This window comes from Cyanistes caeruleus, unplaced genomic scaffold (assembly GCF_971803275.1).
Source record: "Cyanistes caeruleus unplaced genomic scaffold, bCyaCae1.hap1.1 HAP1_SCAFFOLD_69, whole genome shotgun sequence".
NCBI classification, from domain to species: domain Eukaryota; kingdom Metazoa; phylum Chordata; class Aves; order Passeriformes; family Paridae; genus Cyanistes; species Cyanistes caeruleus.
Genome location: NW_028255886.1, coordinates 3244056 through 3267587, shown reverse-complemented (window position 1 = coordinate 3267587; position 23532 = coordinate 3244056). Strand labels below are relative to the sequence as shown.

The 23532-nt window shown below is 54.3% G+C and overlaps 2 protein-coding genes across 4 annotated transcripts; one reads left to right on the top strand and one right to left on the bottom strand.

Annotated features, from left to right (window-relative positions):
* Nucleotides 1-2238: 2238 nt before the first annotated feature.
* On the top strand, nucleotides 2239-9116 carry LOC147647072 (maestro heat-like repeat-containing protein family member 7). 3 transcript variants are annotated; one of them, XM_086872655.1, is made up of 16 exons: nucleotides 2239-2544; nucleotides 2736-2877; nucleotides 3126-3190; nucleotides 3300-3944; nucleotides 4129-4277; nucleotides 4535-4682; nucleotides 4889-5079; nucleotides 5162-5299; nucleotides 5571-5685; nucleotides 5862-5999; nucleotides 6215-6391; nucleotides 6511-6666; nucleotides 6826-6927; nucleotides 7944-8046; nucleotides 8323-8379; nucleotides 8679-9116. In XM_086872655.1, the coding sequence occupies exons 2-15, from the start codon at nucleotides 2760-2762 to the stop codon at nucleotides 8364-8366; spliced, it is 2289 nt and encodes a 762-aa protein (XP_086728781.1). In that variant the 5' UTR covers nucleotides 2239-2544; nucleotides 2736-2759; the 3' UTR covers nucleotides 8367-8379; nucleotides 8679-9116. The 3 variants fall into 3 exon arrangements, with proteins under 3 accessions (XP_086728781.1, XP_086728782.1, XP_086728783.1); XM_086872656.1 differs by having other exon boundaries at nucleotides 2721-2877; XM_086872657.1 differs by having other exon boundaries at nucleotides 2246-2544; nucleotides 2711-2877.
* Nucleotides 9117-14284: 5168 nt separating this feature from the next.
* LOC111942338 (uncharacterized) lies at nucleotides 14285-22939 on the bottom strand. The gene is made up of 11 exons (XM_086872667.1): nucleotides 22680-22939; nucleotides 22252-22323; nucleotides 21798-21869; nucleotides 18502-18573; nucleotides 18311-18412; nucleotides 17751-17858; nucleotides 17396-17467; nucleotides 16699-16797; nucleotides 16138-16245; nucleotides 15343-15517; nucleotides 14285-14814 (listed from the first exon to the last, which is right to left on the bottom strand). The coding sequence occupies exons 1-11, from the start codon at nucleotides 22774-22776 to the stop codon at nucleotides 14571-14573; spliced, it is 1221 nt and encodes a 406-aa protein (XP_086728793.1). The 5' UTR covers nucleotides 22777-22939; the 3' UTR covers nucleotides 14285-14570.
* Nucleotides 22940-23532: the final 593 nt, after the last annotated feature.

Here is a 23532-nt window from a genome sequence, read left to right as displayed (position 1 = left end):
AATTGGCCACAATGGCTTTCTCTTCACTTGCAGCCTCACAGCAACACTTGGCAGCTTCAGCTGCAGCCTGTGCCCGTGACTGACTTGGATGGCCGTGCTTGAGGGTGGGCTCCCCTTCCACACTCAGGTGTCCCAAGGCAGCGGCATTGGTGCCATCGTGAGAGAGAGACACTGATGAGGTTCAAGCCTTGTGCCACACCTGTCCTCCCTCTCTTCTGTGAAGGCATCTTAATGACAGAGGCGTCAGCTCTGAAACTAAACCCTGGACTTGCTTAGAACTAAGGAAGAAGCAGCAGGCACTGAAAAAAAGCAGGGACTTACACGGCTCAGTTTTGCTCTCCACTTGGGGAACCACAGAATTCCAGAGCACTTTGTGTTGCAAAGTATCATAAACATCATCCAGTTCCAACCACCCTGCCATGGGCACAGGTGGTGTGCAGACACAACTGTCACTAGAACTGGAAGAACACTTCTCCATGTTGACCTTTTCTTCTCCTGGATTTCAAGCAAAGATGAAAAAATCATCTGGTGAATCACAAATGAATATTGTAGCTCACAGAATTAGGAGCAGGAGTCTCCAGTGGCCCATGGTGTGTCCATTCAACCATTGTTAGATCGTCCAGTTGGACTCAGCCCGGTGCAGCCTGGGCACAGGCACCAGGCTGGTCCATTTCAGCATCCCCAAGTCTTTGTGGTTCCCTGTGCACCCATTGCCTCCTGAATCCATTCTTGAATTCCCAGTTACTGCTGCACAGGACATGAGAACACAGGAATAGCTTGTTTGGCTCATTCTTGTGTTCGCTGCTCCTGCCTAAAGTAATCATCAGGACTACATGCTGATGTAAAGATATAGCCAAACAGCAAAGATTTTTTCTTTAATGTCTAATACTAAAACCTTGTGTGACTGTTCAGACACTCTAAAATCCAGGGTGAAAATGACAGCTTTGGTATGGAAGAATCCTAGAAATTTTGACATGTGATTTTTCTAATCAAGGATTTTAATGCCAATGCGGAAACTACAAAAATATTAAAACTTCTCATTTGCAACCCCTTTGAAATGGCATCAGCACACTTACAGGAGACAGGGTGTGACAGCAGGGACAGTACTTGGCAGTTCATGGCTTCAGATGTGGGAGATAAATATTTTGCCTGGGTTCAACCTGAAGTTCATGTTTTCCCAGGGTTTTGATTGACTGGTCATTGCCGGTAAATTTAATAAATGCAAAAGGATGTAAAAGCACAATTTCTGGAGAATGTGCACCTGGGAGAAAACTGGGAGAAAACCTTGAACACAGCCAGCAGGCTCTGGAAAAATTTTAAAAAGTTAAAATTAAAAAAAGATGTAGCTCTGTGATTGTCCAGGCAGGACTTTTTGTGTCTGGGGAAAATGTCTGCCTTGTACCAGCTGCACACAGACAGACAGGCAGCAACTGAAGCCTTGAACATCAGAGAGTGGGCTAATGTTTCTCCCAGAAAAACAGACCGAAGATCAGACTGAAATGTGACAGTGCCTCCGTACAATCAAACCATCCTAGGAAACTCAGCAGCTGATGGTGTTTTTGTGCTACTGCAAACCCCTTCCATGGAAAACCTCATTCCAGGAAGGAGCAACATCATCTGACAGATAGCAAGTGGGCAGCAGTAGCTCCAGGAGCTTCCTGCAGGAAGGAGCCCAGCCCCCAATGCACATGGGCTTTGGCTGCCCTCTGGCACAGAAGCCCCTCAGAGGCACAGGTCTCTGGGGCAGGAGATGGGCACCAGCACTGCCAGGGCTCGGGTGGGGTGGCAGGTCTGCCTCGGTGGGGACTCTGCCACACCTGCTGATTTCAGTGCTGGCCAGGCCCCAGGGTTCAGAGCAGCATTTGTGCCCTGGCCCACACGTTCCATGTCTGTGTCACACCTGCAAGTTTAGAATGGTCACCAGACAGGACGTGTCCCAAGAAGGCCGTACCAGCTTCTACCCTTCCATCTGTGGCTGCATCGGCAGCCCTGGGGGCTCCTTCTGCTGCCCTGAGCCTGCAGAGCAGGACAACATTTGCTGATGGTTTGAGGCGTTCCAAATATCCTGTTGGGCTGTCTTAGACACTTTGGGCAAGGGATTCCTTCCAACCTGGGCCACTTAGGGGGGGATGGGGGCTGCCCCAGGGCAGAGGGCAGTGTGTGCAAGGGCCCTTTGTGACACGGCGCAGCACGGTCACCATGGGATGGAAATGGACAGGGTGTCAAAGGGCCCTTTGTGACACATGGTGACATAGGACCTGGCGGTGACAGGGCCACACCACAGTGCTCGGTGCATGCGACAGGACAGGACGCGCCAGAGTGGTGCTGTGAGGAGCCCCCACACAGCGCACTCATTTGTGTCTGACCTGGAGCTTTTCCGAGGCTTTACTCCTACAGGTGACCTTGTGGAAAGACTGCGGGACTCGGTGGCCGTGGCCTTCCCGAGGCTTTTCTTTTGCAGGTGTCTGCAAGGCCGGACTGTGGGACTTGGTAACCCAGAGCTTTCCTGAGGCATCTGCCATCCTTCTGGCCTGTGCCCTCAAGGTGAGACTGTGGGACTCGGTGACCAGAATCATTTAAGAGGAGTCTCCTGTCATTGTGGCAGGAGCCCTCAAGACCAGACTGCAGGACTTGCTGTCCTGTAGTCTTCCTGCAGCATCTCTACCGCAGGTGTCTTCAAGGCACAACTGCAGGATTTGTTGACCCAGAGTTTTCCCAAGGCATCTCTCTTTAAGGTGCCCTCAAGGCCAGACTCTAGCATGGCAGGCAGATTCCTCAGCCTCTTCAAAGTGGTCAGGGGGAAAAGGAAGAAGGACACTGGAGCTGCTCCAGCACAACAGCCTGAAGAGCCGGAGCAGTTCCAGCCACTGCAGGATGGTGAGTGGCAGAGCTGGGCCACAGGGCTGATGGCTGCAGCCAGCTTGGCCCCATCCCATCCCACCTGCTTTGGACATGCCCACAGACAGAATGGAAGAGGGGCCAGGGCTGCCCCACCCCCCACAGCAGCCCTGCTCCATCCCCTGGCACATCCCAGGGCTGTCCCTGCCTGGGGAGTGCACGGCTGGGCTGTGTTCTCCAGCCTCTCCCACAGCCCCTCAGCTCTGGCTGCACTCGCTCTTTGCCAGATGCAGCCATGGACCGGACCCAAGAGCAGGACCCCTCCCGTGGCCGCTTCCGCAGAACGCTGAAGGTACCTGCAGCCATCCCCACCTGGGCTGGGCCTGCTGTCACTGCTCAGCTGAGAACTGCACTTTTAGCACTCCATGGAACATGCCTAGCTTCTCTTTGTTCTCCTGCAGATGTTCCGGAAGTTTGTGCCCATTCAGCGCAGAAAGAGCAGTACCACAGCAACTGAGAGCACAGCCAAGCCTGACTCTGGGCTGACCGAGCTCCAGGCAGAGCCTGATGTCAGCCCAGATTCATCTGAGCTCTCAGAAAAGTTTGACACCGGAGTGACTGAAAACTGGGAAGAGGCTTTTCTCATGTCAATGACTGAGGATGTGGCCATCACAGACACTATCAGTGGAGAGACTCAGGGCCTGACAAAGACTGAAACCAGCCCTGATTTGGCTGAGCACTCAGAAGACTCTGACAGTGCAATGAATGATCACAGGCCAAGGACTGACGTGGAAGTGACTGAGGACATGGCCATCACCAAGTCCAGCACTGGTGTGGCCATCACAGACACTGTCAATGAAGAGACTCAGGGCATGACAAAGACTGAAACCAGCCCAGATTTGGCTGAGTGCTCAGAAGACTTTGACAGTGCAATGAATGATCACAGGGCAAAGGCTGACATAGAAGTGACTGAGGACGTGGCCACCACAAACGCTGACACTGGAGTGGCTCAGGACATCGCAAATACTGACACCATGCCCACTCCCACAATTATTCATGCTCCCTCTACAGATTTCTTTGAGGAGAGAGGATTTGCTTCTCAGCAGGTACCCAGACTGGGGCTAGGGTTGGAGGCCTCCCAGGGTCGTGTGTCCCCTCAAGCCATGGCCACTGGGCCCCCTCAGCCTTTCAGGCCAGCACAGTGTGGTGGGAAGGGAAGCACTTCTTGGGGGAAGCTGGGGAAGCTGATCCCTTTTACAGTGCTCCAAGTCTTTCCCATGCCTTCTCCAGGTGCCAGTCATGGTGAAAAACATTCACCAGAGTCTCACGTCCCATGTCACTGTGGGTGCCAGGCTGGCCACGAACATTCTGAAGCTGGCTGAAAAACACCCTGTTGATGTGGTGCTGACCCTCCTGCGCTGTGCCCCATCATGTGACAGGTATGGGGCCCACGTGCCTTGAGAGCTCAGGGCTCACCAGCCTTTAGGGCCCATTGCCCTGCACAGCCTGTCCAATGGGCTCTGCCCAACAGGCAGAGAGGTCCAGGAGCCTTGGGCCCCTCTGTTTCTCCAGGCTGCTGCCAATGTTCCCTCCCTGCCCCTCAGGGCACTGGGGCTTTGTCACTTGGGCTCCCACAGCTGCATAGGTCATGGTGCTATGACTGAGACACCCCTGATACAGAGCTCTGATCCCACAGAGCTGCTGCAATGATGTGGAGAACTATCGCCACGTCGGGACCAACAATGGAGAAGGTGCTGGCAATACTGCTCTGTGTGATGGAGGATTGGCCTCTGCACAGCATGTGCACCTCCAATGGGGACAACAAGACTGTTTTTTCCCTGGCTGTGAGTTTATGGGCCCTTGCTCAGTCCCAGATCACCTCTCCAGCAGCTCTCCACCCTCTCCCTGCCTCTGCGAGTGCTGGGCTGAAACCTGGGCTAGGGGAAGGCTCAAGGGACACCGGGCCCGCTGCTCCCCCTGCGTCTCCCCTTGGGCCCTGCCCCATGGACACCTCAGCACTGAGCACTGTCTTTGGGTGCTTCTTTTGCAGGCAACTCTGGTGCTCTGGGTGATTATCCAAGTGCCTGAGTGCCACGAGGCCATGATCCTTTATTCCGCCCGCCTGTTTGTGGCTCTGCTGTTCCATGTTGTCATCACCACCCAGCAGATGCCACCAGTGGAAGTTGACATCTTCTGGAGAGCATGCCAGGAGGAACACCGCCTTCCCAGCAACCCCAACAGGTGCCAGTCCTCCTGTCCTTCCCATGCCTTTGTAGACACTGCCAGTTTTCCCAGTGTGACCTGGGCTTTGCTCTGCACACAGGTTTGCAGTGCAGGCCATGAAGGCTCTGCTCTGCTGTTTGCACTATGATAGTGAGTTGATGGCTATGGAGCGCAAGCGTGGCTGGGACACGCTGCTCTGTGCTGACACCCAGCACTATGCCGTGGGTCTGTTGGCCAGGTGAGACCCCCTTCTCCCCGCTACCTCCAGCTTTTGTGCCCGGTGCCTGAGGTGTCCCCCACAGTCCCTGTGGTCCTGGGCCAGAGGGTCACTGAGGGACGGCTGAGCAGACTGGAAAAGGCCGGGAGAGGATGCCCAGAAGGAGCCACCTCCCAAAGTACCCACAGTCCCTCCAGGGATGCTGAGGAAAGACCAGACCTCAGTGAGTCATTCCTAGGAGAGGTTTGCCCTCCCCACCTCAGGGTCTTGGTGCCTTTTTCCCCTCTTCCAGGGAGATGCACGGTGCCTCCCTATCCTTATGTTCTGGGATTGCACTCCGCCTGCTCCGGCTGCTCAGCAGGGAGGAGCCATGCTGGGATCTGCCCTTCCTGCCATTCCTTGTGGAGGTGAGCTTGATGGCCAGCACTACCTCACTGACCTGCCTCTCAGCTCTCTGCCCTTGCAGCAGCTGCCACAGCTGCCTGGGACAGTGCCTGCTCCCTGTGCTGCTGCCTGGACCCAGCCCTGTGTGGTTCCAGGCTCCTGCCAGCTGGGTCCCCTGTCACTGCCCTGTGCCTTTCAGGTCCTGGATTGCCTGGACTTGCGTGAATGTGGTGACAGCATCCTGGAGATCATGTCAATGCACCTGCAGAATGAGTGCAGGCAGAGGCGTCGCCTGGCACTCAGAGGCCTCATGGTGCTCAGCAAGGATCCCTCGATGGTGAGGACAGGGCAGTGGCTGAAGCTGTGCTGGGGAAAGCAGCTCCTTGTGCTGGCTGGGCTTCAGGAGCTGAGGCAACTGCTCCCAGCTCTCCTGCCTCACCTGCCTGAGTGCTTTGGGACAGCCCTTTGGCCTCTGGGCCCGGCGGCAGCAGAGTGGGGTTGCAGTGCCAGGGCCGTTCATGGCTTCTCATCACAGCCTTGTTTCCCACACAGGCCATAAGAATGTGCAGCCTGTCTCAAAGCCTTCTGGAGCTGCTGGGTGATGCAGACAGAGATGTGCTTGGCATGACCCTCCATGTGTTCACTAATATGCTCAAGAACAAAGACATTCTGATATCCAGTACCACTGCCCCAAAGCTGGCTGAGGCACTCCTGCTGCTCTTTGACCATGTAAGGCTCTGTACACGAGCACTGGCTGCTGTACAAAACTTTGTGCTTGACAGATATTTGGGCCTTCACCCAGGTGAGCCTGGAGTAATTGGTATTAAGTTCTTTTTCTCTTCCTTCAGGACCACAGCCATGTGCAGCTGCTCTCCCTTGACCTCTTCTTCAACATGATGGACTTGGTAATGGATGAGGGAAAAAAGCCCATGGAGAAGATTTTAAGCCAGAGCCTGATTCCCCTCTTCATCCACTGCTATGATGAGAACCAGCATGTGGCGAAGGTCAGGTTTTGTGTGATGCTGGTGCATCCCTGGGAGGGGCATTGGCTTCCTCATGCCCTAGAACCTCCCAGGCTGCAGCCTCCTCTGGGCCCTGTCACCCAGACAAGAGTCCTGTGCCCTTGGCTGCATTGCCATCTCTGCATCTCTGCTGCTCTCCAGGCCTCTCGGAAAACGCTGATTCGTGTGGCCGAGTTCCTAAAGAGGAGGAATCTCAAGCAGCTGATGAAGAAGGAGCAGCTGTCGAACTTTGCAGAGTGTCTGGTAAGTACAGCCTGGAAGCCCCAGCCTCAGCCTGGAGAAGACCCTTGGCCCCAGCACTCAGTGTGTGGTGCTGGCATCTGTGCCCCTGCCCAGTGCCGCACCCAGGGGCGCCAGCCTGCGCCGCACACACCGCCCCCTTCCCTGGGCCGCACACGTTCTTCTCCAGCCTCCCGTGGCCCCGAGCCGGGTGCCAATGGAGCCCTTGGTATGCGGATAGAAAAACTCTATAACTCACAGAGTAGTTATGAGAGTAGGTATGAATTTATTCAGTGCTGAGGTGCATGGGGGATATCTCCTCCAAAAGCATGCACACCTTGGAGACTTGTTTCTCCCTTTTTATTCTCTACAAACCAGGGTTACACAGTATGCCTAATACATATTCATTTGCTAACCCTGCCTTTCCCTGCTTCATACTAAAATTAGTTCCACGCCTATTTGCAGCTGCGCACTGCTCCTTGTTGGTCACTCTGGTGGTCGCCTGGGGGTCTTTAGGGCTGAAGTCAGCAATTTTCCTGCAGCTGAACTTTTCACCTTGTCTTTTTGTGCATGCTCCTTTCAGTTCTTTTGAACCCTCTCTTTCCATTTCTTGTGGCTTAGGGGTCCAAAAGAATCCAAGGAACCCCCCTCATCCTATGGTGCATTTATGCTTGCATCCTGTTTACGTATTCTAGCTCTTTATCTCATCCTGCAGTCTTAATTCTCTTCCTGCTCTTATGGGAGCAGTCAGCATTTCACACGGGTTTTGTAGCCCCTTCTTTTACTCAAGGCAATTTTTATAAATGATTCCTAATTCCTAATTTCTCTGTTTCGCCCTGGCCCACTGGGGCTGTGGGCCGGGTCGGCACCGCGGCTCCCCAGGCAGCACCCGGCCCTCTGCCCCCTCCAGAGCCCGGCGCCAGCGGCTGCTGGCCGGGCCTCAGGGCTGGGCGGGCACGGGAGGCCGGGGCTGGCCGCAGGCAGTGCCCGACCGAGGGGCACAGCCCGCGCCAACCCTTCCCTCCTGCCGCTCTCTGCAGCTGGCACAGGACGAGAGGCGAGCAGCTGAGCACCTGCGCCGGGCCCTGCCGTACCTGCAGAGCCCACAGGAGTCCCTGCGAGCGGCGGCCATCAGGTTCATCGGTGAGCCACGAACCTGGCTGGGCTCCCTCCCCGCCCCGCCGCAGCTCAGCCCCAGCCCCGGCTGCTGCCCCGGCATCCGGGCCCGGCGCCCTGGAGCCCCGGCTGCCCTCGGGGCTGCTGCCGGCCTCTGGCAGCCGTGCCCTTGGGCTGAGTCAGGATGCGGCAAGGGCCCGGACTGAGCCCTGCCGGGGGCGGGAGGGCGTGTGGCCCCAGGGCTGGCAGCGCCGCTGGCAGGGAGCTGTGCCGCTGGGGCCCTGACAGGCTCTGTGTTCCCAGAGATGGTCGAGGTGCCAATGAGGGGGCAGCAGGAAGAGCTCTAGGCCTTCAGTAAGGGTGAGTGAGTGCTGTCCGTGGGGGCTGGCGGGGGGAGCTGCAGTCTCTGCCCTGGCCACTGAGGGCTTTGCTCCCTGTGTGGACAAGGGGTGGTGAGGGCAGAGCACAGAGAGATTTCAGGGACGTGGGGCGGGGGGTTTGGCGGGTGTGGATTCGTGACCAGGACCTTGCAGCTGATCCCGTTGGCCACTCTCCTCTTGTAACTGGCAAGAGCAGGCTGGGATGGCCTTGGCAGGACATTCTCCTAGGATTCCCACTGATGCAGGCTCTGATTGTGGCTCTGTTCCTCTCTCTTCCAGCCTTTTAAGCCCTGAGGAGGAATGACAGCCCTTCCCAGACAAACATAGTAGTTCAACTGATATTCAGTGAAAGAGCTGCAGAAGTACACTCATCTGCTGGCTCAGAAGAAACAGTGTTCATTTAAGACCTCCAGATACCATGGAAGATGAGAACACCTTGACACCAGAAGAGACCAGCTGGAGCTCCAGGCACAGCTAATGATTGGCACAGCTGAGCCTGTGGGAAGCTCATGTGGCTTCAGGCCTCTCCCTGCCTGTAGATAGTTCCCTCCCTGCAGCCCTCAGACACTGCCCACTCCTTCTTTTTCCCTTCCACTCTCCCTCCCTTTTGACAGCTCCATCCCCCCAGCCCTCAGACTGTGCCACCCCCTTTTTTGCCTCTCAGCTCATCCCTTTGCTTTGCCTTCCAGCAATAAACAGTTTGGCTTTTTCACTTAACCTGCATCTATGTGGAGCTGAAGGGTCACAATTCTGGAGTTCTGTGACACAAATCCTGAGCCCTGAGACACACGGGCCCCTCCTGCTGTTCTCTTCTGCACTGTGTTTTGTTCAGAGATGCAGCGGAACGAGCGCAGATCAGGCTGGATAGGTCCCTGTGCTGAAGGTCCAGTTCCACAACATTGTGGAGTTAAAGGTCTTGCTGAGCACCCTGAGCCTTGGATTTTGGAAGAGCCAAGCTGAGTATGTCCTGAACCCCACTGTGTGGGGTTCTGTGTCAAGCATCCACAGACAGCAAAGGAGCTTAGAATGCCTGAGGCTTTCAAGAATAGCTTCCTGAAAGCACAGTAATGCTCCATCCCTGCTCAGGATCAGGAAGAGGGCAGAACCAGAGAGCATCTGGGCTTAACAGGGAGCTGTGGGTGTGTCTAAGAGCAAATGAAGCAGCAGCACAGTGGCCGAGACTCGGACGCACAACCGTGCCGGCGTCCGGAGCACTGTCAGGCAGTGCCGGGATCCCGGCTTTGGTTCTGGGCCCCACAACTGAGGAACTGCAGCCCCTGCCTCAGAGCCTGTCAGAAAGCCAAGCAAGTGAGACCAGAGGGAGGGCATCCTTCCAGTCTCTCTTGGGCATGGCCACAAAACAGCTCCTGCTCCTTCTTCCTCCGCCTCTGTTTGGGCTCTGCTGTTACAAATGGAGACAAGTTTAGACAAGTTCTGCCTTTGTCTCAGCTTTGTGGCAGCAGCTCATTTTGAGGCAGCCTGCACCCCAAATGTCACTCATTCACAAGTTCTTAAGAATGGCTGATTGGGTTTATTATAAAATGAATTCTTTATTGAATTGACAAAGGATTAACAGACATCAGACTTTAAACAGACCACTTAGTACATAGGACAAAACAAAAAGAGCTACTACTAGATCAAAAATACAGTGGACAATAAAGGGTACCTTGTTATAAATCCATGTTGCGATACTGGCTTTTGCAAGTATTAAGATGAATGCTGTATGTTCTATGCTTTTGCAATGTCTTTTTCTCCTGCTAGCAAGTTTTAGGCATAGGTCAAGAAGAATTTTGGACGTTAGGGCAATGTCCTGTCTGTGCAAAGCAAGATAACCTCCAGGAAACAAATGATGGGGCCCAGGCTGCTATCAACACTGACCACCTGCAGAAGAAGGAAGCCCAGACCAAATAAAAATGTGCTAAAGGGAAATAAAATCTGTAAGACACATGCTCTAAAAAGGCAGATTCAGGGCGTAGACATGAAAAATACTTTTTGGAAAAATATGAATATGCATTAAAACCCCCCAGCAGAATGGGAGTGTTCCAAAGATATCAGGTGTGTTCCTGGCAACGCACCAGGATACCCTGGCTGTTTTAACCCTTTGCTTTATTGTCTTTGTCTCCTAATTGTCTTTTTGTTTATATTAAACCTTTTATAATTTATTAAGTGAGTGAACCTCGTTTTTCACAATAGGAAGGAGTTCTTCACAGAAAGGCTGATTGGGAATTGGAATGGGCTGGCCAGAGGGGAGGTGGTGGAGTCACTGTGTCTCTCCAGTGGTGTGGGGGAGTAACATCAATCTCTGTGCAATAACTGATTTTGCTTTAAAACAATTGCTTCAAAATTGCTTCCTGTTCCACCGTGAGTGTCTGTGCTGGTTTGTATTAGTCGATAGTTGGTGAGGAGGGAAGAAGCCACCCATGCAAATGCTTTTTCTAGGAGGGGGCTGCTAAGAGCTTCCTCTGTGCTTAGCAAAACCAATAGCTGGCTGGCTCTGAGAATTGACAACCTATGAAACCATTTAGAAGCTGGATTCTCCTCTGTGAAATCCACATTTTAAAGACAGTCAAGCCGAGGAAAGCTCTCTGTTGTTTCCAGCTGTGAAGAGTTAACTGGGTGCTAGTCAGGCCGGCCCTGCTCCACCCTGGCCTGCACCGAGCCAGGCTCCGCCAGGCCCCCTTCACCACAGCCCGCGCGGCCCCAGCGGCTGCCGGGCACAGGGAGGGGAAGCCATCGGCCCGCAGCTGAAATTGAAGGAAGCAGGGGCCTGGGACCAGCCATGTGGGCAGAATAGCCACGACTGTTCTGGCCGGGCCCCCTGAGATCTTTGCACAGCTCCAGGGCAGCCTGAAATTCATCACTGTGACTGCTTTTGGACCAGGCAAAAACCATCATGATCATTTGCAGGCCTGGGTGAGATATTAACTATTTCAGTGCACAGATGAGACCTGCAGACCTCGATCCTCCCCTTGGGTGAGAGAAAAGGACAGAGTGAGGACATGTAGAAGACAACATGAAGACGCCAAAGTCAGTAAAGAAGGAGTCAAGTCCCAGATGAAAGGAGGATGAGGAGATGCCTTAGTATTGGGGCTGAAAGTTCTTTTGGTAAGGCCATGGACATGGACTATGATACACTAAAATATCCCCTTTAATTCATTAGAAAATATGGAGAGATGGAGTGTTCAAACTCTAAACATGGGCAGAGGCCTGTAAGAAACGGTCCAGTTTCCCTCATCTGCCTCATAACCATTGCAAGAACAGAGACCGAGACCCTGAAGACACCAAGGGACTTTGTGCAGGGGTTCTGGCCTGGTTGAGGTGGAAGCTTGCCAGGTGATTGTTTGCAGGAGTGCTTGCTGTGCTGTCAAGGTACACTGCCTTCATTCCTGCTGGTGAGCAGGGACTTGTAAGGAGCAGCCTGTTCTGTACCTTACACCTGCTTCCCAGAGCAAGGGGTCTCATCAAAATAGCCGAGGAATTTCCCCACCTCTTGGCCAGCTGCCCCTTGCTTTGAAACAGACTGTAAAAATGACTTTTCCAAGTTACTTTCTTTGAGAGAGATGTCTCCATGGAAGAAGACACCGGCGACCCTGTCTTGTCCGTTGGTAGCTATAACCCCACCCCCCCCTTTTTTTCTCCTTGCATTTTGCCTCTTTATCCCTCTCTCCCTCTCTCTCTCCCTGTCCTCTATCGCATCACCCTTGTTGCTGGCACTAAAATAAAGACGCATTACTGCTGTTGTGATTTAAACTGAAATCCTTTGGTGTCCTTTTTGCAATCTGAGATCAAACGAACCTCTCATGACTCCCACTTGTGTTAGCGGATCGTGACACTCGGGAGCGGGGTGACCCAAGGTGCGGCTTAGAGCAAATGCTCCACGGCACAAGGATATTGGTAGGCGCACGGTGGAGACCAGGATGAGGAGGAGATCTCCAGTATGGGTTCCAAAGGCTTTTACTCCACTGGAGCATCCAGGGACTGAAGACCAAGAACACAACTAAGTGTGGGTTTTTATATGGGGGAGGCCAGAGGGAGGGTACAAAATTTTAACCAATCGGAAGAAACTATGGGAGGAGTGGAAGGTTCCATTCAACAATACAATAGGGGAAACAAGGGGAGCAGAGTGGGTCACATGGGCCAGTGGGGAATTGGAGATTAGGGGATTTCCAGAGGGGCGGTTCAGGTAGGAGGCTGGCCTAAGGGAAGACTGACAAATGGGTGTAATGACAGATGGGGAACATGAGAAAACAAGGGCTGGGCTTGAGGCAGGTTGGATTGATAGGTGGGTAGGAGGATACAAACTAGGAGCAAACCAATGACTTAGGGGAATAATTGGAGAAACCATTCAAACAAAGCAGACATCACAACAATAGAACTGTTAACCATTACAGGAGGTGGCATCTTCAAGAGGCGGTGGCATGTGAGTGAGCTCTTGCCACATTGACACTCATTGTTCTACGTGGAAAGGGACATTGAGAACTTGCCTCCAGCATTCTCCATGGATCTCAAACTGTCATGTGCCAGGGCTTCCAGATAATCCATGTTCTGATATCAATCTAGACGGGAGCACAGATCATAAGCCTTTCCACGGTGCCCACAGTGGAGCCGCGTCCGCCTTTGTCTGTCAGGAAAAGGGATGCAGGAAAAGTGGGCAGGTGCCACCCTGCTCTATTTGTGTGCCAGGCCTGAGCCTCAAGTGTTTCTGGTTTCTTAGCTAATTTCTCCCTGGCTCCTCTTTAATACGAGCAAGAGAATAGCATTGCACAGTCCAGTTTGACAAATAAGGCTTGTGCACAACTGAGTGCTTCCACTAAATTAAAAACCCAATGTGCTAGAAAGCCGATCTTCTGTTTGCTCAGGCCTCCTCACCTCTGTAGATGAGGTGACTTTATGCTGCTGGTATGTGGGTTTTAGGAGTATGTGGGTTTTTATCTGTGATAGAGGTGAGGAAGTGTTGAACTCATTCCAATGAGCTGGCCAAAGCAGTGACTTTAGTGTCTCTTTGACTGGGAAGTAGCACTGGCCTTGTTGAACACAGCAGCACGAGCAGGGCTCCTCCAGCAGCAGGGACACACCATGAGCCAGGAGGGGACCGTGGTACCAGAGGGGACTGTGGCACCAGAGGGGACTGTGTCACCAGAGGGGACCGTGGCACCAGCTGTGCCCAAGGCCTGAAAAGGGTGGCAAAGTCAGGTGGTGCTGCCTGGCTGCATGAACAGCTCAGGCAGGGCGTGGTGAGGAGCCAGATCTGGGGCCATCCAAGGAGTCCTGTCAAGAGCAAATGGTTCTAATATTCTCTCGGGGAAAAAAAAGGGGCAATCCTTTGAGTGAACTGAAGTGCTAGTAAATATTTGCTCACATATGGTGGGGTTTCTCTGCAAATGGGCTTTGATGGGAAATTTCTGACCACATTTAGTTTTGCTCTGTAAGTTGAGCACCTGAGTAGCTTTGTTGAGGAATGGAGAATTGTTTGTAGCTCAGTATTTTCTCAGGAGGAACCTTACATTTTAGCACAGGAGGAAGGTAAGGCAAAGGTTTAAAAGCTTTCCCCTCCTGAAGTGACACACTTTCTGAGGAGTCTGAGGAGAATTCCCCTCAGCCTCTGCCAGGGCTGTTTGCCTCTTCTGCAGGCTCAGGATTCTGGGAGTTCCAGGAGCCTCAGCTGCCACGGTATTTTCCTCTGAATATTTCTTGTTGTGCAGTATACAGGGAGAATATTTTGTGTGAGATTCTCCTCTGGGCTTTGAGGTGAATCTCAGTAATGCTGTTGATTTTCATGTCCAGATGAACTTTTTGTAGATAGGAAGGAAAAGGGAAGAGGCACCATGGAAAATTAATTGCTCAAAATTTGAGTGGCCCAACCACATTAAAAATGAAGTCTAAACTGAAGAAATCTTTTATTTTTATTTTTTTTCCTTGCTAGGTGGGGTAAAACATGAAGTGTAAATAAATAAAGTTCTTTGTAAAGGTTCAGCCAGCACTCAGCTGTATGAAAATCAAAAGGGATAAGACAGGGCATGGGAAGAATCTTCAGCCCTTCCCACTGAAGGTAAAAGAGTAGGAAAAGTGCCTCTGGCTGTTATCCACAGGTAATGTGTTATTTGAAGCCAAGAGCAGATGCCCCAAGCTGCTGGTGGCCCAAGCCCTGCCATGGTTGTCCCACTTTCAGTCCTAGCTGGACCAGGGTGGCCGGCTTGGGAGGGGAGGAGGTGGGGGAATCTCAGGGGGCTTCCTCTTCACAGCTGGGCTGGGGGGCCGTGGGGGAGGCACGGAGTGCTGGTGCTCTGCTTTCCAGGTCGACTCCTGCATCTGAGGCCACATCTGAGAGCTGTCGAACGAGGCAGTCTCTGGGCTCCCTGGGGGCAAGGGAGAATCACACCTTCTTGGCTGGTATGCTGGAGCTGCAGCAGGGTGACTGTGGAGAGAGGAGGTGGCTGAGGCCCCCAGCTGCCATGGGCACTCAGGGACCCTCCTGTACAGCAGGGCCCAGAGCGGCCAAGGCTCCCCAGCACGGCTGGAGCTGCTGGCACAGCTTGGCCCAGCTGGACAGCTGCCCCTCAAGGCCCCAAGCAAGCAGGGGATGGCTCTGGGCAGGGTCCCTGGCCAGGAGCGGGCCCCAGAGCACCTCTGCTTTTCAAGGGCAATCTCGTCCCCGCTCTTTCTCCTGCCCACCTTGCTTTGCCTCTGCCTGCTGCTCCTGGGGCTGCTCTTGGCCAGGCAGCCTCAGTGGGAGCCAGCACTGGCTGCAGCCCCAGCAGGCTCCCCAGGACAAGGCCCAGCAATTAAGAGGCCAATGAAAGGCCTGGGCAGCAGCAGAACTCTCAGCAGAGTTATTTGGGCAACCACTGATTACCCACAAGTGCACAGCAGCCTCACTGGGAATGTTTCCTGACTATGAGCAGCCTTTCAAGAAGCTGGAGGGTGGAGATGAACAACAACTTACCGTTTCTTGTCCTTCCACCACTGGAATCCAACATAGCACAGGACCATGGAAAGTGGCACTGTGAACAGTGTCACTGCTGTGCCTATCATGCAGGACTTGCGCACATCCTGCAGGCAGAACACTCTTGGGGTGCTCGGTGGATTCTCAGCATTTATATTGGACTTGCCAAGTGCATCTGTGGGAGCAATGGGCAGCGTGAGCCTGTGCTGTGCTCCATTGCTGAGCTGGCAGCACGGTGGATACGGCCAGGACATTCTCTGTTTCCCCCAGAGCTGGGGCCTGCAGGCACCTTGCCACCCCTTGGCACAGGCTGTGCCACCCAACAAAGCCCAGAAGGCCGAGAGCAGAGCCTGGGACAGCACAGCTGCTTGGGCAGTGGCTCCTTCCAGGGACACAGGCCAACCCATCCCTGAGCAGCCACTGCCACCCCTGACCCTCCCTGCTCTGTGACAGCTCCCCCAGCCCAAGGGGACAGAGCCAGGCCCTGTAAGGGGCCAGTGCAGCCCCTGCCCAGTTGGGAGCCAGGGCTGGCTGTGGCCCTGGGCTCACGGCAGGGCTCCCACTCGGGGCTGCTCCTGTGTCTTGGGCCTCTGGATGCTTAGGGCCAGCTCCAGGAGCAGCTGCAGGGGGAGAGATGTTGGTGCACAAGTCCCGATTCCCAGGGGCTGGGAACGAGCTCCAGAGGCCTGGAAGCCACGGCACCTCCAGCTTTGGCTGCTGCCGGGCCATGCAGGCCCTGAGGGAAGAGCTGCTGGCACACAGCCCTGCCGAGGGAGAGCCCAGCACAGCAATTACCTCCTGTGCCTGGGCTTGGCATTTCCTCCTTTCCTGCAACAGGAGCTGGCACAGGGCCATTCCTTCCTCTAGCATATGCCATCATCTGCACAAACATCTGCTCCAGCACTTGAGAAAGGAAAAGGGACAGCTGGATAAGATAGAACTGTTCACCATTAGGGGAGGTGGTATCTTCAGGAGGCAATACTTGTTAAAGGCATGGATAAGGGTCAGGAAAATATCCAGGTTATTGGGGCTGGGCCAGGGCCCTCCCTCCTCCAAACAGCCGCTACACCTGATCTAGCCCAAGACCAGGAAATTTCAGAGGATCTCAGGGTGTGCATGGCCCATGCTGCAATTTGGGCTCCCTGTCATCTGATGCCAAATGCCTTCCTACAGGGACTGGGGAGAAGCTGCAGCCAGGCCAGGCTGGGAAACAGCCCTGCAGGCCATGAAAGCAGCAGCGGGGCAGCAAGGCTGCCATGGATCCCTTCCTGCTGTGCTGGGCACGGTGTGTCCTGATGTGCAGAGAAAGCCCCCAGCTGCTGAGTGTCAGGAGAAGGCTGAGGGACATGAACCCACCACGGCGTCTCTCCAGATCACTCAGCATCCTGTCCAGAAGGTGGGATGCCTCCAGGGAATTCTTGTCTTCTATCTCTTTGTTCTTCCATCTTGGAGGACCTTAATGGAAAGTAGTTCAATTTCTCCATCAGTCCAGAGTAGCAGTGAGTGCACCTGGGTGACTGGTGCCCTCCAAGGCACTCCCTCCTCTCTGCCTTCCACTCAGGAGCAGGAGCAGGGGGACAAGGTGCCTGCAGTGGGCCCACACTGGGATAGAAGAAGCCCCTTGCATGGCAGTCAGGGGAGAAAGGCCTCCCAGGAGCTGCCAGCAGCTCTGAACTGCGCCCCAGGCAGGGCCAGGGCTTGGCAGCAGCAACAGGAGCAGCTCAGTCTCCCTGGGGCTGGCAAAGGAGCCACACGAGGCCCAGCCCTGGGGCACAGCCCTGGGCCCGGCCCCTTCCTCTCTGATCTTCTTTGTAGCTGCACAGAGCACACGGAAAGTGACACTGGCATTGCACAGTGGAAGAAGAATGATAGTTAAATGCTCCTTCCTCCCACTGACAGCAATGCTGTGGGATCACTCAGGGCTCCAGAACGGAGCAGAGCGAAGTTTCCAGAATCCATCAGCCTTCAGATTCTTAAGGGAAATGGCATGAGAGTGAGCTCTTGCCACACTCACACTGATAATTCTGTGCGGAAATGGACATTGAGAACTTGCCTCCAGCATTCTCCATGGATCTCAAACCATTATGTGCCAGGGCTTTCAGATGCTCCATGTCACGATCCCAATCTAGAAGGGAGCACAGATCAGAACCATTCCATGGTGTGCTGGGACCCCCTTCTGCCTTAGGGAACTGGGCACTGCAAGGGGGTCGGGGAAGGCCATGGGAGCCAGATGTCAATGGACATGGCCAAAGCTGCAGAGGGGCCTGGGGAGCTCCAGGCTGGCCCTGGACACTCTCAACACCTTTTCCATGCTCTGTGCAAAATCCCTGAAAGGCAGGCACTGCCAAGCAGCAGATATTTACAGCTCAAGCCTCAGCAGGGTTCAGGCCCAGAGGCACAGCAATTACCTCCTGGGGCTGTGCCTGGCATGGCCTCCCTTCCTGCAGCAGAGGCTGCCCATGAGCCACTGCTTCCTCCGGGAAACACTGCCTTCAGCACAGCCTTTGGGTTCATCTCTGGAGAAAGGAAAAGCCACAGCTGGATCAGATGGAACCATTCCCTTTTCAGGGAAGTGGTGTCATCATGATGCAATACTAGTCGAGGTCATGCATAAGGATTAGGAAATCATATAAACTTATGGGATTGGCCAGAGCCCTCCCTCCTCCAAACAGCCCCAGAACCTGATCTAGCCCAAGACCAGGAAATTGCAGGGGATCTCAGGATGTGCATGGCCCACGATGCAGTTTGGGCTCCCTGTCACCTGATGCCAAATGCCTTCCTGCAGAGGCTGGGGAGAAGCTGCAGCCAGGCCAGGCTGGGAAACAGCCCTGCAGGCCAAGAAAGCAGCAGTGGGGCAGCAAGGCTGCCATGGATCCCTTCCTGCTGTGCTGGGCACGGTGTGTCCTGATGTGCAGAGAAAGCCCCCGGCTGCTGAGTGTCAGGAGAAGGCTGAGGGACATGGACCCACCTTGTCCTCCCTGCAGCATTTCCTTCAGCATTTGCTGCATGGTATTGGATGGCTCATGGGGTTTCCGGTGTCCTGTAGCTTTGTTCTTTCCTCTTGGAGGACCTTATAAAAAAATATATATCCATTTCCCAGGAATAGATCCTAAAATATCAGGGTTCAGCTTGTGGGATCAGCAAGGACACAACACTCACCCCTGCTACGGGAGCTGGGCTTGTGTGCAGCATCCAGCCCAGGAGCCTGGAAAGTCCTCCCTGCAGACACACCTGTAACTCAACAGCCACAGAAGCTTCAGTCATGTCTGCTGATCTGCACAGGCAGCACTGAGCTATGGATGCTAAATCTGAGCCAGAGTGCCTGTAGTTATTGCACGCCACATAGCTCTCAGGCCTGACTGAAGCCTAGCCTGGGAAATTCATGAGAAGGAATTAAAACAATTCTCAGAGATACTAAAACAGCCTTGCAGGTGTTGTTTTGCAACCTGTTGTTTCTCCTTGCAAGAGACAGTCAAGGGGGGCAGAGTGCCCCTGACCAATGATGGTGATGTAGTACTTTGTTAACCAATAAGAGTTTCCTTTCTGTACTTTCCACGTATCTGTCTATAAGACAGAGCTGAAGAAATAAACTGAGATTTCTCCTGTCGTGACTCCCTTGAGAGTCCATTGTCGTTCTTTAAAGCCGTTCCCAATCGGAGCGACATCTGGTGACCGCCCGACGTGTGGTGCAGCCGACCCCTGAGGTCAGAAGGTGACCGACGTGACTTCTGCTAATCCCCTGAGGGTAAGCAGCGAGCGGGAAAAAGCCAGCCCTTCCTCCTAGAGGGGTAAGTGGAATTCTCCCGGGCTTTCCTAGAGGAAGCTGGTTCTGGAAACCAACGGGATAGTGGAGCCTGCCGGTGAGTGGGTTTGGAACGGTCGTCTTGGCGAAGCAGAGCTCAAAAACCCCGGGTCCGAGCCGTTAGCGTCTGCATTACTGCATTCGCGGAGCCGCCAAGATAAAGTCCTCATAATGAAGGACTGTACTTCAGCTGATGAACAGCTGGTCTACCTTGCATGGCAGGATGCCCTGCCCCGCATGGGACTCAGTGTTTCTGAAGATGCCATGCGTGATTTATTCCAGTGGGTTAAAGAGCAAGGTTTTAATATAACTATGGACAATGCCTTTAATCTCGAACTTTGGCTGTCAATAGAGCACCATTTACGGTCAAAATTCATGAACGGAGATATCAGCTTGTGTAGCCTAGCAGCCACCTGGGGAGTGCTTTTTAAAGCGCTGAAACAGAGCCAGTCTGAGGACAGTGAAACCGGGAGGAAAAACTTAGATGCCGGGAGTGCCTCCTTTGTACAAGACAAGGGACCGGGAGATGAAACCGTGGATGAGCTGCATAGTGCACTTTTAACTCTGCCCAGACTCTCGGAGGACTTTAGCGGCGAGCGAGAGCAACCCGCAGCTCAGAGATCTCCCTCTCCTGAGAGATTTGAGCGGCCGCCATCCGCGGAGCTGGGCGCGCGGGCTTTGCCAACGGGAGACTGCCCGCCTCCGCCCGTGCCACCCGCAGAGCCTCCGCCGGCGCCAAAAGCGCCACCGCCGGCTGCCGCAGAACCTGCTTTCTCCAGCGCCTCCGAGCTGTCCCAGCTTCTTCCTTCTGTGCCGCGAACAAAAGCACAGACATCCCCGCTGCGGCCCGTCGGCGCAGTGGGGGAGGGGGAGAGAGTCAGCGCTCAACTCCCCCGCGCCCAGCGCGCGGGCCACCGCCGCCGGAGAGGCCGAGCGCGGATCCAGAGCGCGGCGGGCCACTGCCGCCGCCGCGGCGGGGGGAGGGGAGGCAGCGACCGCGTTCCCCCTGCGCCTGCCCGCCACCACCAGCTGTGGTCCGGCCGGCCGCCGGCCGACCGCGGGCGGAGGAGCGGCGGGGAGAAGAAAAGCAGCAGCCTCGCCTTCCCCCTGTGCCTGCCCGCCGCCGCCGGCCGCGAGAACCCCGAAAAACCCGAACTCAAACCCAAATCTGGGGCCGGGGCCAGGCCCGTAGCAAGCATCGGCCCCCCCGCGCGTCCAAAGCACCGGCGAGAAAGCGCAGGCGGGGGGGGCCAGCGACCTCACTCTCCCCGCGCGTGCGCGGGACGGCTCGCCCTCACGGTCCCCCCGCACTCCAGCAGGGAGGCGCGGGAGGGAAAGAGAGCGCTTGCCGTGCTCCGCTCCCGATCTGAACTCTAGCAGCGGCCCCCCCGCACCCATAAAGGTGGCGGGGGGAGAGAAAGACAACGGCGAGCCACTCCACCGGGACCTTCTGCATCGACCCGAGGAGATGCCTCGACGAAGTCTGTCAACTCCAGCGGCCTGAGCCGTGCCAGCGTCCTGCGGGACCCAAATTTGCTCACTCATTTTGTATCTTTTAAATTTTGTGTTTACAGAACTGACAAACAGCCGTGAAGAGATAGTAACTTCAAATTCCCTAAACCTTCCTGAAATTCATGAACTACTGTTCAAACCCGATGAACAATAACAGCAACCATGAAAACTTTATAAATCCCTCAAAAATCCTTCAATTGTATGTGAAAAAAAAAAAAAAAGAAAAAAAAAAAAAAAGCGGGATAAGAAGAGGGGATCAAATTGCATATAAATTGCATTGTGCATTGTTTTTATCACTTTAGTGTTCTTTCAAACTACTCTATTGACATGTTAGACTGTCAATTCGAACAGACTAACAATGTTGTATATAGTTTTGTATAGTGTGTGTATTAATTCACTGAATTAGAAATATTAGACTCAACCATCAAATCCTTGCAAGGAGAACAAATCCTAAATACAAAAACATAAACCAAAATTCTAAATTAATTCTAAATCAGCATCCATTCCAATTTCTAGTAAAAGAAACCTCTTGTGCTGTGTTTGTTCCTTTTCTGAAGGGCCCAACAGAAAATTACAAACACAGTACTTTTTTATTTTTTTTTTTTTCCTAAGCGAAAAAGGTGAGTTATGGATGCTAAATCTGAGCCAGAGTGCCTGTAGTTATTGCACGCCACATAGCTCTCAGGCCTGACTGAAGCCTAGCCTGGGAAATTCATGAGAAGGAATTAAAACAATTCTCAGAGATACTAAAACAGCCTTGCAGGTGTTGTTTTGCAACCTGTTGTTTCTCCTTGCAAGAGACAGTCAAGGGGGGCAGAGTGCCCCTGACCAATGATGGTGATGTAGTACTTTGTTAACCAATAAGAGTTTCCTTTCTGTACTTTCCACGTATCTGTCTATAAGACAGAGCTGAAGAAATAAACTGAGATTTCTCCTGTCGTGACTCCCTTGAGAGTCCATTGTCGTTCTTTAAAGCCGTTCCCAATCGGAGCGACACTGAGCCGCAGGTGCGGTGAGGGGATCACGCAGGGCGAGGGCACACACGTGCACGGCTCTGTCCTGGCACCTGCAGCGATGCTGCCCTGGCTGCGATTTGGGCTCTGAGCTGGCAGCTCTCCCAGGGGGAAAGGCCTTGACCTACCCTCACCATCTCCAAGAGCCTCAGTCCTGGATGTGGGTTGGGAAGCCAGATCACCTTCACCAAGAGGATTGGCTGCAAAGAAAGGCAGGACAGAAGAGTTCCCATGGCACTGTAGAAGATCGTCAGGCTCCCTGGGGCTGGCAAAGGAGCCACACGAGGCCCAGCCCTGGGGCACAGCCCTGGGCTTGGCCCCTTCCTCTCTGCTCTTCTCTGTGGCTGCACAGAGCACACGGAAAGTGACACTGGCATTGCACAGTGGAAGAAGATTGATAGTTAAATGCTCCTTCCTCCCACTGACAGCAATGCTGTGGGATCACTCAGGGCTCCAGAACGGAGCAGAGCAAGGGTTCCAGAATCCATCAGCCTTCAGATTCTTAAGTGAAGTGGCACGTGAGTAAGTTCTTGCCACATTGACACTGATTATACTGTGCGGAAAGGGACATTGACAACTTGCCTCCAGCATTCTCCATGGGTCCCAAACCGTCATGTCCCGGGGCTTCCAGATGCTCCATGGCACGATCCCAATCTAGAAGGGAGCACAGATCAGAATCATTCCATGGTGAGATGGGATGCCCTTCTGCCTTAAGGAACTGGGCACTGCAAGGGGGTCAGGTAAGGCCGTGGGAGCCAGATGTCAATGGACATGGCCAAAGCTGCAGAGGGGCCTGGGGAGCTCTAGTCTGGCTCTGGTCACTCTACACCCGCTTTGCAGGCCCTGTGCAAAATTCCTGGAGGGGTAGCAGGATCAGCGCAGGGTCCCTGGGGACTCTCTCCCTCCCACAGAGGAAACCCTCCCTCAAGCCCTGGGGAAAACCATCCCCAATGCTTCCCAGGGAGAAGGAAGTGCTGTCTCAGGAAAGGGAAGCCAGGCCGTGGGCTCACCTGCTCCCTGTGCTTGCCATGGAGCAGCCTGGGCAGCCCTGTCAGGCAGGGCCACTGCCAGGAGGAGCAGGAGGAGGAGGTGCAGAGCAAAGGCCATGGTGCCTTGCCCACTGCCAGTCCCACAGCTCTTGCTGCCACCACTGTCCTGACACCGCTGTCCCAATGTCAGCACCGCTGCTGCCGCCGCTGCTGCTGCCACAACAGTCGTGGTCAAAGACTGACTGCTTGGTCCTTGTGGTGCTGTGCAACCACGGGGCTCTGGGACCTCTGTGACCTCAGAGCCTGCTGTCACCTCAGCCTGCTGTCACCCCAGAGACTGCTGTGACCTCATGGCCTTGGCTGTACCCCCCGAGTGTACTCCCATCTGTACTCCAAACTGTACGGGACTGATTGTAAATCTTTGACTTCATCAAAGGGTCATTGCCAAACAAAACCTTGGTTTTGCCTGCTGACATTCCTGGTCGTGTTCTGTCCCATGAGATGCTCTTGATGGTTGCCTCTTTTCCTGGGCATGGCACTGGAGGAGGTCCAGGCCCAGGTGATGCCACTGAAGGAAATATGCCCTCAGCCCAGGGACGCTCAACACAGACTCCCCCAGCCCCTCGGGGCCCTGCTGCTGGTCACAGCAGCCCCTGCCTGGCTCCTGCCTGCCCACACCGTGGTCAGCCCCGCCTGCTCCTGGACATGGAGCTCAGCCAGGGCTGGTGCTGTGTGGGCTTTGCTGGTGGTACCAGCCAGACACTGGGGTGAGAGCTCCATCTCTTTATTGGAACAGAAGAGCTGTGTCAGGCCCTGCCCTGGCAGGAGGGACCCACCTTCAGTCCAGGCCACAGAGCAGGGAGGGTCCCTTCAG